Genomic DNA, 18744 nt, shown 5'->3' on the forward strand with positions numbered 1-18744 from the left:
CCCTTATACTACCCTTGCGACGCCAGGACGAGTAGCTTGTATCAGTTAACGTTGATATTGTCTGCCGTGGTCGAAATACGGTCAGACCATATAATCGCATCTACTATCCTGTATACTTTATTCATATGTTCTTTTCACAATATTGTAAATTAATTAAAAAAAAAAAAACAGTTGACTGTGACTGTGCCGGTATCTAGTCGCAATTTGTACAAACGTATTTAACTATTTAGAACAATTTGTATAAAATATTTATCTTCGATTTATTTATGAAGTTCCTTTCATAAACTTGTAAAATATAAGATTAATTTAAAACAAAACTTGTAAATATCTGAAAAAGATATTTAAATAAACAGATTTCGATAAAATTGTTGTTATATTATACATATATGTTATGTTATGATGAAATGTTAATTCTTTCAAAATTTTCTATGTAAAATTATTTTTATTATAAAAATGTATATATTTCGTACGCAATAAATCACAATGACGATAATATGAAAAAAGTTCAAGCTGAACCCATTCAGCCAGTTCTAAAAAAAAAAAAAACTCAATTTTCATATATGTAAGCAACCGCTCATTGGCATGTAATATAAAGTTTTCGTAATAAAATAAATCAAAATATGAGAAGTAAGATCGAGATAGAGTAAAGTACCAATGTGCGTTGATGATACACCAGACCCATGAGTTGTCCAGTAATTTATGACATAAAAATAATATAAATATAATATATATGTACTTGTGTCAGGTCAAGTTAATTTTCAATTTAAAATAATTTAATTTGTCTGTTCATTTAAAATGTAACATCTGCCATGAAAACACGAAAGGAACTTCATTGTCTTCCAAGACTGACTAATCGTTATATTTTGGTGAATGTCGCCATAAATAAGTTTTAGTGAAACTATCAATATTTCGATCATCTGTATAATAAATACTAGCTCAAATAACATCGTCGAAACGAAGCGGATACTTAGCTTAGTGTTATTTCACTTTTCAGAAAATATTTATATAATTTTGTATTTAATATGAACTCAGATAATGTATCCCTTAGTCGCTTTGGACCTAATGTAGACAGTTGAATATTATTGGTACTCTATCTGGTGGAGTATGAAAGTTATTTTCAAATTAAACCGCGTTTATTTACCTCAATTTTATATAGGCTCAAGGGACATGACATCTTACTGACATATAGACGATGTATGGAGTGATTTATACTTCTCGCAGTGCCATCGCTATCCATTGGTTAATTATCTCGCCTAGCTTTCGATTAAATATAATAATAAGATTAATTTTATAATTTGTATGTACACTGTATCTTATTTCACAATTATATGTAAATATAGTTAATTTAAGTATATTTGATACTTTCGGGAATGTAAAGAAAAAACAACAATAATATAAATTCCGGTATATGATAATACAATACAATGGCTATGCGAGCTTACCCCTTATTGTATTTATAAATTAATATATTTTTTATTGAATCGAATTTTGATAAATTTTTGACTGTCTGACTGATAGTGCGACTGATGTTATTTGAGCTAAAAAGATGTTGGTAACGATAGCACTTAATACGTTTTAAGTTTTTTTTTTTTGTAGATTTGTTAAGTTTTGTATATAAAGTTATTTTATTCTGAACGTGTTAATTTCTAAGGTGTAAACGAGAAACTCCTTTCATCTTTGTACTGTATCCTATTATATTATATTTGTAAGGAGTTTTAATATATATAACTGTTTTGTATATACATATAAATAAGCTTTGTCGTAAAATTCCTGATTCAATGATTGTGTGGAAGTATTATATTAGTTGTGCGTATTTGTAAGTAATGTCGAAACCACTAACTTCGGAAAGGTCGTTTGTTTTTCTTTAATCAATTTTATCGTTTTACTGTTCAGAATATTTTTATTTTTGAAATGATTTACGTATAGCAATAAACTATGCATTAATTACCTTTATTGGAGTGAAATGAGATTTTTTTTTATTAATTGATTAAGTTTTTTTTTCTAAACTTTTTTTGAACCAAGTTGAGTTACTGAGTTACTTTATATGAAATGGTGAAATTTATTGTCTAAAACATTCGATTTTTTATATCGTTTCTGATTGTTAATATCATAAGTGTCAAGATCTAAAATAAAACTGAAAAGGAATCTCTTGAAAACATTTTCATTATAAACCCAACACAGCATTCTATACTATATCTTATATCTTCCTATTTTTATTATATCAGCAGTTTTTACAATATTTTAAAGAACGATAAAACTTACAAAGAAATAATACAAGTTTGATTGCACAACTACTTAAGTTAAACACTTAAAGACTAAAAAATAATCCAAACGTCTTAACAAAGGCCAGCAAACCCAAGCAAGCATCACTGACCTTATCTCGAGCTCGGCGGTGAAGGTAAACAGCAAAGAAACCTCACAAACTCATATATACACTTGTAACAACTTATTTCAACATTGTATGCCCAATTATGAAAAATATGCTTATTTATCATAAGCTGTTATCTAATTTAATCATATCAGATGCTTTTTCAGCAATCATTACTACCGGGGCGTATATGTTTCCACTCACTATTGAAGGCATAATACTTGCGTCAACAACTCTAAGTCCTTTCACACCTCTGACCCTCAATCTCTCATCAACCACTCCCACTCCTTCAGGACCCATAGCACAGGTTCCTGAGAAGTGAAATTGTGAAGCTGCTAAGTTTAGTACATAACACTCCCAGTATTTTTGGCTACCAAAGTTTATGTTGCTACATTCTTTGACATTTAAATCGATTACTTCAGATTTAATTCTTCTTAAATATGTTGTACCGGTGACTTTTGTAAAGTCTTTAATGCATTTGGCAAATTTCTTTAAGTCAACCTTGTTAGAAAAATAGCCAGTGTTTATTATTGGTCCGTCTTCGGGATTTTTACTTTTAAGTCTAACTGTTCCACTTGATTTAGGGTGAAGGAAAGATACCAACGCAAACAGAATGTCTCCTTGTGTAGCAGAGTTGGTCATAGCAATACATATTTCATTATTCCAATCGAATATTTCGGAACACATCAATGCCGGCAGTAATGAACCGCTCGGTAGAGGAAACCCCGTAATTTGGTAATCTGGAAACGATTGGTTCTTGTCCAATGCCACGAAACCCATGACAGTTGGAACGGGAAATTTATCTGCATGTTTTAAAACATTAAAGTTTTCAATGAAAAATGTTGAATTGTTACCACCGGATAATATTATAGGCACTAACATATGATCTTGCAAGTTCACGCCAACATTGGGCACATTTACAAGCGTTTCAATACCAACTTTTTCTAAATGTTCTTTTGCACCGATTCCTGATAACATTAATAATTTTGGACTGTTTAAAGAACCAGCCGATATAATTATTTCTTGTTTTGCGTATATATATTTTTTATCTCCAGTATCATTTACTTCTACACCAATGGCTCTTTTATTTTTATCGAAAATTATTTTCGTAGCGATGGTATTCTTAAGCAAATATAAATTTTGTCTTTTCATGATTGGCTTGATGAAAGTTAAAGCAGTGCTTTGACGTCGGTGGTTGTAAATTGAGAAACTTGGCGTTGAAAAACCGAGTTGGTTGAAGTCATTTGTGTCGTCTAAAATGTCATAACCATTTTCTTTGAATGCATTTAAGTATGACTCGGTTTCCCGTTCCCATAATGGTCGTGTTATACCGAGGTAACCTCGGGGTTCGTTTACGGAGACGCTCTTTTCGAAATATTCGATAACAGTGTTCCAATCCCAGCCTAGATTTCCTCTTTCCACCCAATTTTGGTAGTCCACTTTATTTCCTTTTATATAATACATGTAATTGACATTGCTCGATCCTCCCAGCATTTTCCCTTGGATGGCGTGAAATTTGTGCAACTTATGTGCATGACCGGAAGAGCCATCGTTAACCGTGTAGTAATTCCAATCGGGAAACGTTGAACCCAATAACACAGATATTCCTGGGATCTGAAATTAAGTAAAATTTTCAAATTACGATAATATATAGATAGATCGTTTTTATTAATAGCACTTTCTCTGTGGGGAATCTTTCTTATGTAAGAGATATATCACGTATAAATTGATGACGTCAAATTTTAAGTTGTGTCCTTGTGTGTCTGGATATAAAATGCCAGATGTCAGTAAATGTTAGTAAATTTAAGTATATGAATATGATATTTCAAAAAATTAACCAAATTATAAGGTTCGTGCAGAGACGGAGAAAGAATATATTTCACTGCCCCTCTCTTTTCCATGGGTGTCGTAAGAGGCGACTAAGGGATATCCGAGCGACCATCTGCTCATCTGGTAGTAGGATGCTAAGCATCCGCCTGGCTTGTTACCACCGTAAGCATGGTGAAAAACTCGTGAAGTGGCTCTCGAGCATTGCCGCGATAGGTGGTCCAGCGGAGACGGTTGTTGAACCAATGCCGGGGGAAACAGTATTGACCTTTCGGACAGGGAGACCCGGGTAAACGGCTGTTCCGCTGGCCGCCCGTGGCAGAGTACAGGGGCCCGAGCGTGCCTAACCAGCTCGCGAGGCTGCCCCACCAGGCCACGCATAGTCTCAGGGTGGACCGTCGTGCCGGTTGGTGACCAGAAGGTGGGGTCCCGGCGGCTACTTCCGGGAGGGTTCGGGAATGCTTCCGTCCGGAGGATCAGTGTATTTTCCCCTTTTGGCAACCACTTGGGGAACACGCCTCCATACTTTGCCCATCCCTATCGTGGCAATACGTCGCTCGCTTCACGTCTCTTTTAACGAGGCGTGAAGAGGCATCTTGCGGGCCGGCAAGGCGGGGACAGTCCAGAACATTCTTCCCGACTGTACTGGCCGTCGTCGCGTTTGGACTCTACTACCACTTACCATCAGGTGGAGTAGAGCTATTTGCCATCCCGGCGCATATAAAAAAAGGAAGTTCTCTAAATTATGGTAAATAAAGAAATTTTAAAATATATATTATAATCAATATCGCTTTCTGATATTTTACGATAGTGTTATGCGGTGCATTTTAGTTTGCTCTTACAGAATGGGCATCGTGTTACGGTTAACGCATAAAGATAGAATTATTCATGCTTTTAATTTTGGGAATGTTTATTGGCCAGAAATATAACTTTATACATTTTATTTTTAGCACAGAAAGGTTCTGATGTGAATACTTACTTCTGATATAAGTGGAGGGTCACCTCCGGCCTCAATGAGAAGCACGCTCCTGTTAACTTCGGTAAGTCGGTTGGCGACCACGCAACCAGCTGATCCTCCGCCCACAATCACGAAATCGAAACTTTGGCCGTCTAAAACATTTTTATAATACTAGATTCCAGCCGCGGCTTTGCCCGCACATTAGGGTTGGGCACTTATGTACACCTAACAACGTGTTATTTGTTTTTTTTATTTTTATAAAAAAGCTATTATAAAATAACAAATAAACTTTATTCAAACATGCTCAGGACTTTTAACTCGACATTTTAAAAATTATAAATAAATTTGAAGATATTGTTTGTTCGGATGTACATTTTACCGAAAAGAGCGTGCAAGAAACTCAGTAGTTACCTACTCTTTTTAATAAGTCAAATACAAGTAATTATTATATACAATTAAATTATAAAAAAAGAATTACGTTCTCAAATATGGGAGCACCTAGGAAAGTAAGAGAGCCGAGGTGGCCTAGTGGTTAGAACGCGTGAATCTTAACCGATGATCGTGGGTTCAAAACCGGGTAAGCACCGCTGAATTTTCATGTGCTTACTGTGTCTATAATTCATCTCGTGTTTGACGGTGAAGGAAAACATCGTGAGGAAACCTGCACGTGTCTAATGTCATTGAAATTCTGCCACATGTGTATTCTACCAACCCGCATTGGAGTAGCGTGGTGGAAAAAGCTCCAAACCTTCTTCTCAAAAAGGGAAAGGAGGCCTTAGCCCAGCAGTGGGACATTAACTGGCTGTTACTGTACTGTACTGTACTGTAAATTATAAATTTATCCTGTGATCAACTCGAATCAACGAAAACGTCATATACATATTTATTTATATTTAATATTTAAATTGTTATTGAAATATTAACTAGTAAATTGTTCATTTACTAATTTACAAATGATTATTATAATGCGAAAATAACTATCTGACACGCTGTAACCCCTCATTGTTGATCACTTCGATGAGCTTCAAACGACTTAAATGGTTACTTTGAGTATGGTACTGTTAATATTGAGTTTGTGCGTAGCCTACATTAAAATTAAATTGTCTCAAAAGATGCTTCACAATTGAAGACATGAGCTTATGAAGGTGATAAGTCACAAGCTTTTTTTATAGTAACGAGCATCAAAAGTCTGCTATTTTGTGAATATTTGAACATATGCAGTTTTGAGATACAAATACTATATTATGTGATAGATAGTGTTGTAATATTTTATATTATTTATGGAAAAAAAATAAACCTTACAATAAATAGGAATATAAAACCTTATTCCGTCGAGTCATGTAATCAGTAAACTCAGATTTAATAAAAGTAATAAATATAAATAAGTAACATTTTTTTAGACGTATGAAAATCATAAGGAAATACATGTAGGAAAAGGAACACATGAGTAACGCCTTCAATTATGACATAAAATAACAATAAAAAAACTTCACACATATACCTATCACTAGTCTACAAATTTAAATGAAAAATGTTTTTATTTCCAAGCAGCTGTCTCGTACATCCAATGATTAAACTCATTCAAAGTAATAGAGAGATTAACTTTACATTGGGTATGTGTTAGTTGCAGTTGGTTCAAATCAATACTAAATTGTTTTCAACGAGACAAATCTTATATGAGAGACGGAAGTGAATTAAATATGCTAAATGGAAAAATATTCTAAGCTTTATATCTACTAGTTTTTTTATCAAAACCGCTTATTTTAAGATACACCGAACTCACGGACAGCACATCTGTCGAGATATGTTAGTTTAAAGGAAAAATATAACATTACAATAGAATTGTTCCTAAATACTTAAACGAAACGAAGTTATCTGCTTTTTTTTCTTTATTTCTAGTTTAAGCCGTGTATTGGTATATATTACATTACGACCACAACCTTGTCAAATTTAAGGGTTGAGTCTTACGAAATACCTATATTAAGAAACCATGTAAAATGCGTTTTTAGTATTGTTATTGCTCTTGCTTGTAAAAAATAAGGGAAAAGAATAATCAAAGAAGCTCATGCCTGTTAAGACGAATTTAAAAAAAAAACTATTGTTCCAAATATAGATGAAAACAAAAAATACGTTACACTGATTTTTCATAGTACGTTATATTTATTGAATAAAAAACTTACCTAATACATTCGCATGTTCCGGGTAATGCTGAGGAAACAGAATTGATGTTATCACGATGACAAAAATTTGTATAAACCTTAGGACTGGCACCAAGATTATTACTTGGAAGTAACTCCAAAGATGCCACATTATATACACGAATAAAATATGTATCCGACTTCTATTAGTGTAGTGATAGCCAATTTGTATTGTACACTAGGAATTTTAATATTTATAAATAGTTGGTAAAATAAATTAACTTTACTTTGGATCAGTGTTATTTGTAGTTGGTTCAAAGCAATACTAAATTGTTTTCAACGAGACAAATCTTATAAGAGACGGAAGTGAATTAAATATGCTAAATGCAAAAATATTCTAAGCATTATATCTACCTTTTTTTATCAAAACCGGTTATTATTATGCAAGCAAGTTCATTGATCTAGTGCCTAGATATAAGGCCGCAGATCCCAAGATGGCTTTTTCTGTCGTTAAATTGTAATGAGCAGTCCGGAGGGAGTTGGAAGTATGTGTTTTATCGTGCCTCGTAAAGCACGTACAGTCGTTGGTCCTGCGCCTGAACTGTTTCCGGTCGTGTCGTCCCATCGTATTATGAGAGTGAGGGAATAGAGAGTGCATCTCTGTATGATCACTGCATATATACCTACCAGTGACGTCATTGTGTTATTCTTTTTTATTTTTTTATAGTATAGGTAGGTTGACGAGCATATGGGCTACCTGATGGTAATTGGTCACCAACGCCCATAGACATTGGCATTGGAAGAGATGTTAACCATCGCTTATATCGCCAATGCGCCACTAACCTTGGGAATTAAGATTTTATGTACCTTGTGCCTTTAATTATACTGTAATTATTAATGGGAATTAGAATAAACATTTACCATAATAGATAGATCATAACATTGTATGACCGCAATCCTCAGCAAAGTCAGTGACCATCTATCAGTGAAGATCACAGTAACCATTTTTATTGTTCTAATATTATTATTACAAAGAGCATCTAATCCAATTGATATAGAATTTTCATTTCCATTATAGTTTCGTAACTAAAGTGTTAAATATTTTAGGAGATACTGCTAAAAGGCCGACGTAGATGCATTCAAAACTAGATTTTATTTACACAAACAGGCACATTAACCTACAAAAAGAAAAATCATATAATAACAAATTGCTAATTAAATACTATGTAAATTATCAAAAAAAACCCTAATGGGTAGGTATAATATATATATTACATTTAATACAAATTAAATTATCTTATGCAGCTTAAGGTTAGTCAAGCAGGTTTTGTAGGTCGACTAATCAGGTAAATTTATTTGTTGTACAAACTTAGATGTCGCATGGACTAAAAATATGCTTAAATGATGTTTGTTGAAATATAAAGCGTAATAATATTTGTTTTATTTTGAGTACAATTTTCTAATATATAAAAATCTCGTGTCACGATGTTTATGGTCGAACTCCTCCGAAATGGCCGACCGATTTGTATGAAATTTGTTATGTATATTTTGGAGGTATGAGAATCGGTCGTAAAGTATATTTCATACCACTAGGTGTTAAGGGTCCCCCCTATCCAAATTTTTTTTCTATTTTTTTTATTTTGTATTTTATTTAGATTTAGCGTCAAAAAATATAGATCCATAATCCTAACACATCATCCCATTTTGTAATCACGATTTTAGTATTTTTGTATGAACAATATCAAAATAATTACTTATAGTGAACCTCATCGAACTTTCGTCTACGTCATTCACGAGAAGCGTCGCGTAATTTTGACATTTCTAAATTTGCAAAATATTTAACGATTTATTTCATTGATAAGAAATATAAACGTGTTTTATGATATTGAAAAGGTTGGTAAAATAGTAAAAGATCAAATACATTATCGGTATACCGTTTTTATCAGTAAATACAACAATTTGGTCTATTTGTGTGCGTGTTACAGTGAAAAATGCCAGCAAGACGCAAGGGGAGCCCCCTTTTTTTGGCCATTTGGGCCGTCGAACTAATAAAGCATCAAGCATGCGTAATAATAGAGCAGAAAGAACAGACGAACAAATCCAACTAAATAACGAAAATGTGCGTGTGAGCATGTCACCATTTAACGGTTTGCTCATCGGTACGTATCCAGTAGCAAGGCTGTTCCTGAAGTTCATTCGCACACGATAAAATATCGCAATTCGCAAAGGACTTCTTCCCTCCCCGCGTCTCTTCTTCCCCATCCGTACATTTTTTTTGCTATCGTTTAAATTTACACGGGACTTATATCGTGTCTGTGTGATGACTTATGTCGTGTCGTGTCGTCGCAATTTTATGGAGGAAAATTAAGTTACTCAGAGAAATGATAGTATAATCATATGCTCAGCGTCAAAAATTACCATTATTTATCAAGCTATATAACACTAACAATATTTAATTTATATTAGGCTCTGTTTTGATTGTTTGAAACTTTTAAAGACATTTTTGATGTTTAATTTATTGTTAAAGACTATGTTTGTTTATGTAGTTTGTGTGAAATTAATCATTTTGAGTTGTGTAAAATATTAAACTATATTTCAAAAAATATTTAGCAGTAATTCAATTTGTCTTTTTAATAGAAATTGTTAGTTGCTAATAAGTGAATCGATTGAAAGGCAATAAAAAGACGCGGTTGCCTCACTGGAATTATAAAAGCATTAATTTAAATTAATATCTTAGGAGTTACGGCAAAATGAAATTCTCGCGCAAGAAGAAAAATTATGGTGATGGCCAACGATGCGGCAGCGAAATAGCCAGCGCAAAGGTAATGTTCTATTCGTATGTACTATGTTTACCCCATATTATGCCGCCAAACAGCAATATTTAATACTGTTGTGTTCCGGCTTAAAGTTCGATGGAGCCATTGTAACCACAGGCACAAAGAACAATTTAGTTCCCAAGGTTGGTGGCGCATTCGCGATGTATGGTTAATATTTTTATAGTGCCAATGTATATGGGTGGGGGTGACCAATGTTATAAAGAAAACAAATAACGGACCACCTTTCTCAAAAGTTCTGTCTCATAATGTGGGACGAATGTACAATGAGCCACCACTCACACAAAATCCGTAAACATAACCTAATAAAACAATAATAAATAAACGCCTGAAAAAATTCGCAGGGTGGTGCTTTATGCTTGTATAATGACAATCAATAAGTCGCAAGGCCAAACGATGTCCGTCTGTGGCTTAGATTTGGGCACACCATGTTTATCACACAGACAAGTACCTATACGTGGCATGTTCTCGGGGAGCAAACCATCGAGCTTATTTGTGGTGGCTAAAGACAATCTGACAAAAAATATCGTACACTCAATTGTTCTTCGAAATTAACTGCTTTAGGATAAAAATATATTACTTTTTTACTTTACGTTTAACTATTAATCAAACAATGAATATGTCCATTATATTTATGAAATACATTGAATTGAGAAAATTAATGGTTGGTGTTTTTTTGTTGTTGTTGGCGGTTATCGTCTACAGCGCTCCTTTCCTTTTTCTGCCATAGATCCAATCCCCACACACTTGCAATGAATTCGTTACTTTTTATTTAAAAACCAAAATATTCAGTAGATATAATTTATATGGAAGAACAACGTTTGCCGGGTCAGCTAGTATTATTATATATTATAAAAACTACCCAGGCGACCAAGCTTTGCCCGGCTTATTAATATTATCAGATTAATGATTACAACTACAATAATACAATTTACTCGTAATCACATAATACCTACGTTGAAGATAACTAACCTTGTGGTTCGGTTGAGTGAAAAAAAATATCCTCAATCAACCAACATACCAGTATTTCCAAAGAGAGTTGGTGTGAGGCAGAATTCGTAAGCTTGGCATATATTTATGTCATTTATACATTGCGCCGACTTTATATTAACACGACAAGGGTAAGAAATATACAAAACCAAAAAAAGTAATTTTTATAGGTGTAGATTTGTTTGACTGCAACATATGTAAACCCACATATACTGGAGTATATTTATATTCATTTGCATTTTATTCGAGACGGTAGTTTAAAACATTCTTCTTTAAATAAAGATATAATTGAATGCGTCAATTGAATGCATTTCTTTATATACATTTTAAAGAGTGGAGTTTGTTTAATTTCATATATTTTGATAAAATTATATAAAATTACATAAACTATAAGTGTAAGTTGTGTAATTATGAATTACATGTAAACCTTTGATTTAAAATTTGGCAGTTCTTTGCGATAAAAAATACTGATACTAGGCGCGGATGTACGGTGCAATACGTTTGCTTCTTTCAAGAATAATGAAATATGAAACAAAAAACTCAAACATGACGTTTGACGTTCAAAATAGTGCTCGTAGATTTTTGTAATTAAAATTACTTCTAAACTTATAAGTTAAACTGCAGTCGGTATGTCTAAATTACGGCAACTTTTAAAACTCTCTTATTGTCGGTATTATAGTGTCCAGGCAAAGAAAAAGCTACCTATTATATCATGTAAACGAACAGAGTTTAATCATTACGAGGGCCAAAGTTATAGCAAGTTTGAAGGTGTAAAACTTGCTTCACAGGGTTGGTTGCATGCGAAATCAAAAAATGATTATTTTACTATTTATGGAAATGCTAATAAAAAAGAAGAAAAAGAGGTTTACAAAAAGAGTTTCGAAGAGATTGGACTATGTGAGGAATTAAGAGAGGTTATGTTGCGCCTAGGTTACTCTTTACCCACTGCTATCCAGGCTAAGTCGTTTCCATCTATTATACAAGGGTATAATACAGTAATGACAGCTGAAACTGGTTGTGGAAAGACTTTAGCATACTTGTTACCAGTATTTCAGCACATATTGCAATGGAAGGCTCATGTTCCGGAAGAGTTTAATAGTCCTATGGCCGTGATCATAACACCAAGTAGAGAATTAGGTAAAGATTAAAAATACATATTTGTTAGTGTTTCAAAATTGTATATTTAAGTGTATTTATTTAATCAATATTATCTTAGTGTTTATACTTCTAATTGTGTGGTACTATGTTGAGTTCCATGCCGAAAGTTTGTCTGAAATTGCTTTCTTAACTATAAAACCAATTTTTTGGGCCCTATCCTTTTATATGGTATAACAAGAGCCAAAATTTCATTTTGCACTCAACTTTATGATAAAGAAATAATTAATCTGGTGATAAAAAAAACAGACAGCTTAGTTTCATAAAGTATCTATTGCAAGACAAACTAATCATTGCTTCGGTTAAAACATTAACTATATACATGTTTGCAGAATAAGATGTACGCCACCTGAATAGTTTGTGAAACATTTTTTGTAAAATGATCATTTGTCAAACATATTTTGTCAAATATTAGTGAGTCTTTGTACATCTTTTTTGCTTATATGTATGTAATTATTTCTAAATGTTATATACAATAAGAGTTTAATTAATCAATTGCTTGAACAATCTGTCTCCTAACTGTAAATATCGAAATTAATGTTGTTTGTTTGTCCTCTATCCAGTCTTAAACTATTTATCAGATTGTGTTGAAGCGTTCCTATCCCATAAAACATAAATTTTTCTTTGTATGTTTATCTTTTTATGTTAATGTTCTATGTAGATTAAAATTCAGGACACAGCTAGTAATAAATTAAAAAAGGGACAAGTTATTTTAATGAATAATAAGTTTTGTTTTATAGCAATACAAATAGGAGAGGTGGCTCAAAAATTAACAGAAAATTTGGACATCAATGTGTCAACACTAATTGGTGGCAAAACAAAACAAAAGTTGTTAGATCCTCCGGTGGAGTACTGTGATCTACTTGTAACCACACTTGGTGCTTACAGCAAGCTGGTTACGACTGGTATCTTCAAAATACACAACATACACCACATTATTTTGGACGAAGCAGATACATTATTGGATGACAGCTTTATTGATAAGTTGGCTAATTTGATGAAAAAATTTGCAGTAAGTATTATGTATTACTAATAATCTGATGATTCTAAACAATGGTATATATTTTTCAATCATAATATAATATAGTAGATAAAGTAAGTGATCACATATATTCAGGCACTATTTTAAATAAAAACTAATTATTTATAAAAAAATACATTGCTTCGGTTAAAACATTAACCCGGGCAAGCACCACTGAATTTTCATGTGCTTAATTTGTGATTATAATTCATCTCATGCTTTACGGTGAAGGAAAACATAGTGAGGAAACCTGCATGTGTGAAATTCTGCCACATGTGTATTCCGCCAACCTGCATTGGAGCAGCGTGGTGGAATAAGCTCCAAAAAACCTTCTCCTCAAAAAGCGAGAGGAGGCCTTAGCCCAGCAGTGGGACATTCACAGGCTGTTACTATTTATATAAACAAAAATTCATATAACACATTATTTTTTAATATTCATTTTTATTTATTTTTATTGTCATTGCCGTCCAATTCTGAGTTATATTGAAAATTTTATGTCTAACTCACCAGAAAATTAGTTTAAAGTCAGTTACAAAATAACACATTCACATACAGAGCGAGTTAATTAAAATGTGGTTAAAAGTGTTATTATATATTGTATGATGTTTTGAAATAACATTTCTGCTCCTAATTAATTTTTATTTGAAATTATTAATATTAATAATAGTTGTAAGATAAATACACCTATTATTAATAAATTACATAACAATAACTGGTCTTCACTGCCCAAACTTTACTGGTGGTAGGGCTTTGTGCAAGCTCGTCTGGGTAGGTACCACCCACTCATCAGATATTCTACCGCAAAACAGCAATACTTGATATTGTTGTGTTTCGGTTTGAAGGGTGAGTGAGTCAGTGTAATTACAGGCACAAGGGACATAAAATCTTAGTTCCCAAGGTTGGTGGCGCATTGGCTATAAGTGATGGTTGACATTTCTTACAATGCCAATGTCTAAGGGCGTTTGGTGACCACTTACCATCAGGTGGCCCATATGCTCTGGACAAGCATATGGGCCACGAGCATATGGCCTTCCTATTCTATAAAAAAAAAAACAAAAAAAAAAAAAATGGGCATTTTAAGTTTTTCTTAATCATTATAAATGTGCCACCAACCTTGGTAACTAAGATGCCAGGGCCTGCGTTAGGGCCACTGACACTCCGGGCAAAAATTTTGTGGCTCCCAGAGCTAACGACGTGGATATAGAAAGTTTTGTAGTTCCATTTTTCGCCCCATTGCGCCCCCCCCCCCTAACACCGGCACTGTAAAATGCTATGACTGTAGTTACTCTGGGTGTTTCTTTGTAACTCTAACTCAATTTTTTATTTCATAACAGATTCAGTTTAAAGTGGAAATTAAGACACCTCCAAAAGGATGTCAAGTAACATTGGTTAGTGCCACCCTGCCCCATGAACTCCCGGAAGCCGTTAACTCCTTCATGGACCCGCAGTCAATACGCACCGTGACAACTAGTAATATACACAAGTTATTACCACATGTGCCCCATAAGTGAGTATGTGTTTTTTCACATATAAATTAACAAAATTAAAAAATAACTTCAGATTAAAAATGCTCTCAACATACTACACTCAAAAACCTGTGTCCACATAAGTTGGAAGGCACACAAAAAATATATAAAAACACATACATACCATCTGCTTAAAAATATATATTTATATAATATGAACTATTTTTGCATTTTCATCATTATCATATTGATTAACTAGTTCAGACTGGATCCTATCGAGATAAAACTAAAGTTATTATCTTACAACTTACTTACTAACAGTAATTAACAATGATGATTAGCTCGACTCTGGGCTTAAACCTAGGACCTCGAGTTCTACAGACCAACTTAGCCGTTTAAACTAACGTCAAAAATAAACTTTTATTATTTTTTTCAGATTTATACGACTCGGCAAAGCTCAGAAACCAGTCGAACTACTAAAGTTAGTTCAAACAGATGTAAATTTAAAAAGGCCCGTTATGATATTCTCAAACAAAACGTCGACATGCGATTTCGTGTCCATGTTTCTCAATGAGAATAATGTTGAATGCATAAATATTAATGGACAAATGGCGGTACCGCTGAAGCAAGGACAGCTCGATTTGTATAAAAATGGGAAAGTGAATGTTATATCGTGTACAGATGTCGCGTCACGTGGTCTCGATATATTGAGGGTGAGTTCGATGGGATGTAATGGATGGTAGAATTATCTACGAGGCGTAATACACGAGTCTCAAAAATGCCCAGCAGTGGGATATTTACGGGCTGCCACTTTACTTACTTTATCTCATAAATCAGGGAACACAGTAATAAAAAGCATTAATACTTCGTAATAGAATGATAAGATGTATTTATTTATTTAAAAATAATATTGACTTTTTTTATAATAAGTAAGTGGACGAGCAAATAGACATCTGATGGTAAGTGGTTGGTGGTGACCTTATAGACATTGGAGCTGTAAGAAACGTTCACCATTCTTTACATTTCCAACACCAATGCTCCACTAACCTTGGGAACTAAGATATTATGTCCCTTATGCCTGTAGTTACACTGGCTCACACACGTATATCAGAATAAGTGATGAGGGTTGGGTACCCAAACCAGCTGCTGGTAAATGTCGGCGGAAAATCTCAATGTGTGCAAACACGACCGGTTAGAGTTAAGCGCAGGACCAACGGTTTTACGTGCTTTCCGAGGCACGGGAATGTACACAACTTCCAGACCCGGGCTGCTAATGAGAATTTTATGACAGAAAAACCCAATAAATTTTTACTGGCCCGACCAGGGAATTGAACCCAGGACCTTCGGGTCTGCGGCCTTATATCTAGCTACTAGACCAACGAGGCAGTCAAGAAATATTAACCATTCCTTATATCGCGACTGTGCCACCAAGCTAAGATGTAATGTCCCTTGTGCCTGTAGTTACCCAACAATATAAAATAGCTGTTTGGCGGTAGGATGCGTGATGTGTGGGTACCACCAACCAAGTAAAAAGTTTGAAACCGCAGAGGCTCATACCAATTAAAAACAAATTTCTTCACAGACACGTCACATTATAAATTATGACTTTCCACTGTATACTTCGGATTATATTCATCGCTGTGGTAGAACCGGCAGGCTCGGCTCTGACGTCGAATGCTACGTCACAAACTTCATAGCTTGGCCGAGGGAGATACAACTCGTTCAGAAAATAGAGATGTCTGTGAGGAAAGACAACGAACTACCCAACGTTAATGCGAATATTAGAAGACAAATTGAAGCTAGGATAGCAAATATGGCCCTAAAAGGCCTTTAGTAAATGATATAACGTTGTTTAGTGGAATATACGTTACAAATAAATATTTTGTATTTTTATTTCCCATAAACAATTAATAACAATAAATTTATTTATTCTCTCCTCTTGGGTTAGGAACTATTTATTTCGTCCGCAGAAAGCGATCCCGTGGCGCTCTTCATTAAGACGGAAAGGGTAGCGCTGGTTATTTAGTGGGTATTTCGATGTTCGGGGCGCACTCGGCGCTTTGGACACCGGCGAGCCCCACACTGTTCCCGTGGGGGAAACGCGTAACGCGTTTTTCAAACGAAAAAAAAGGAACTATTTATTTATTGATTTTTTTAGTAAATAAGAGAAAGACTAAAGCTTTTACATTATATTATCTAGTAATAAGTACTTATAATGATAAACGTGAAAAGGTTATGTACGTTAGTGAATATATTTTTTTGCCCAAGTTTGTCATATTTAAATTTTGGCTCTTCGTATTTGTTGCTCATAAACTTAATTGATGATGAAATTTTTCAGTTCTGATCTCTTATTATGTTGACGGTACTTAGGATCACACACGCTTCGCGTCCTGTGCGACTGTCCATGTGGAAAACAGTACAGTACAGCACAGTAACAGCCTGTTAATGTCCCACTGCTGGGCTAAGGCCTCCTCTCCCTTTTTGAGGAAATTTTTTATTCCACCACGCTGCTCCAATGCGGGTTGGTGGAATACACATGTGGCAGAATTTCAGTAAAATTAGACACATGCAGGTTTCACGATGTTTTCCTTCAACGTAAAGCAAATTCATCTCGGAATTATAATGATCGTCGGTTAAGATTCACGCGTTCTAACCACTGGGCCATCTCATCTTATGTGGAAAACACATTTTCAAATTTATTTTAAATTATTTCAAGTCGCCTCCCTGCTTACGCTTTAATCTCTGTGACCTAATTGTTACTTTGAAAACTCCGGTTATATCCGGAGATGATTGAGATGCTGTAACATAGCAATAGGTGTTTTTGGAGGGGGTGTTCATTTGGCATTTTCCTATATATGCCTTGGCAAATTGTCACGCTAATTATATTTATAATAATAATAAACAGTTAAAGAATATTATATATCTCGTATTACTTAGGAATAAATTTATCTACATATAATCCGTAGTAAACCTATGCATTCAGTAAGTGGTCCGAGAGAGTGAGGAATTTTATTTGTCCTGTTAAGTATACAGTCTATGCCAATGCCAAGGAGAATCAAAATAATTTTAGAAAGTATAGATTTTTTTTTATTTTTTTTTTATAAAATAGGTATGTGGACGAGCATATGGGTCACCTGATGGTAAGTGGTCACCTACGCCCATGGACAATGGCATTGTATCAAATGTCATCGCTTCCATCGCCAAAGCGCCACCAACCTCATTCACCCTTCTAAATGGAACGCGAAAACACTCAGTATTGCTTATCAGCGGTAGAACATGTGATGACTACACAGACTAAGGCTTAAAACCAAGGTTTTAAGCCATTGTTTACAATCTATATGTTTTATCCAATAATACGTATCAGCTCAGCAGTATCAGCATGTTCTATGAAATATTGTTAAGATGTATTATTAAATTATCGAGTTACTTATGTGTAAACATCTTAGCTCTGGTATACGGACGCAACTTGGGCCAACAGCAACAAGTCCACTGTAGGGGTTAACTGAAACTTCGAGCGTCAGGTGACGTCAGAATAGGATTTATTGTAAGTGCGTTAACGTGTGCGTGAGATCAGTACACGGTATGGACTAACTGAGACTTGGCTCTCACAGGTTTACACTTCAATTCTTGTAAGTACCTTGTCACACCATTTTTTTTTCTTTTCGCCGTCCTCGGCGGTGAATGAAAAGCTTATGAGGAAATCTGTATGTGTTAGACAAAAATATGTCTCACCATGTGTATCGTGTATCTTCCAAATCTTCAAAAGAGATGATACTTAACTTCAGCAGCGGGACATTTAAGGGATTGTCTTATTTTACTAACGGGTTAAAGAAAAGCTTGTATATCGTATATTATTATTTTTATTGACATTATAATTTGTTGCCGCACTGACGGCGTGGGATTATCACTACATAATGCACTACAATACAAAAATGCATTATTAATAAATAAAAAACACAGTTCAAAAAGTTTATTAATAGTTTCACA

At 34.2% G+C, this 18744-nt stretch overlaps 2 protein-coding genes across 2 annotated transcripts; one reads left to right on the top strand and one right to left on the bottom strand.

The window, feature by feature from the left end:
- Positions 1-2491: 2491 nt before the first annotated feature.
- Positions 2492-5303, bottom strand: LOC126771411 (ecdysone oxidase-like). Its single transcript, XM_050491278.1, has 2 exons — positions 5175-5303; positions 2492-3982 (listed from the first exon to the last, which is right to left on the bottom strand). Exon 2 carries the CDS (start codon positions 3860-3862, stop codon positions 2492-2494), a length of 1371 nt encoding a protein of 456 aa, XP_050347235.1. The 5' UTR covers positions 3863-3982; positions 5175-5303.
- Positions 5304-11654: 6351 nt separating this feature from the next.
- On the top strand, positions 11655-16625 carry LOC126771465 (probable ATP-dependent RNA helicase DDX28). The gene is made up of 5 exons (XM_050491360.1): positions 11655-12252; positions 13011-13282; positions 14626-14798; positions 15194-15470; positions 16340-16625. Exons 1-5 carry the CDS (start codon positions 11745-11747, stop codon positions 16589-16591), a joined length of 1482 nt encoding a protein of 493 aa, XP_050347317.1. The 5' UTR covers positions 11655-11744; the 3' UTR covers positions 16592-16625.
- Positions 16626-18744: the final 2119 nt, after the last annotated feature.

This window comes from Nymphalis io, chromosome 10 (assembly GCF_905147045.1).
Source record: "Nymphalis io chromosome 10, ilAglIoxx1.1, whole genome shotgun sequence".
Classification (NCBI taxonomy): Eukaryota; Metazoa; Arthropoda; class Insecta; order Lepidoptera; family Nymphalidae; genus Nymphalis; species Nymphalis io.

Coding starts and splice junctions, on each gene's coding strand:
- LOC126771411 (XM_050491278.1), bottom strand. CDS start 3,862: ATGCTGGGAGGATCGAGCAATGTCAATTACATGTATTATATAAAAGGA.
- LOC126771465 (XM_050491360.1), top strand. CDS start 11,745: ATGTCTAAATTACGGCAACTTTTAAAACTCTCTTATTGTCGGTATTAT. Junction 14,799..15,193: donor TTACCACATGTGCCCCATAA/GTGAGTATGTGT, acceptor TATTTTTTTCAG/ATTTATACGACTCGGCAAAG. Junction 15,471..16,339: donor GTGGTCTCGATATATTGAGG/GTGAGTTCGATG, acceptor ATTTCTTCACAG/ACACGTCACATTATAAATTA.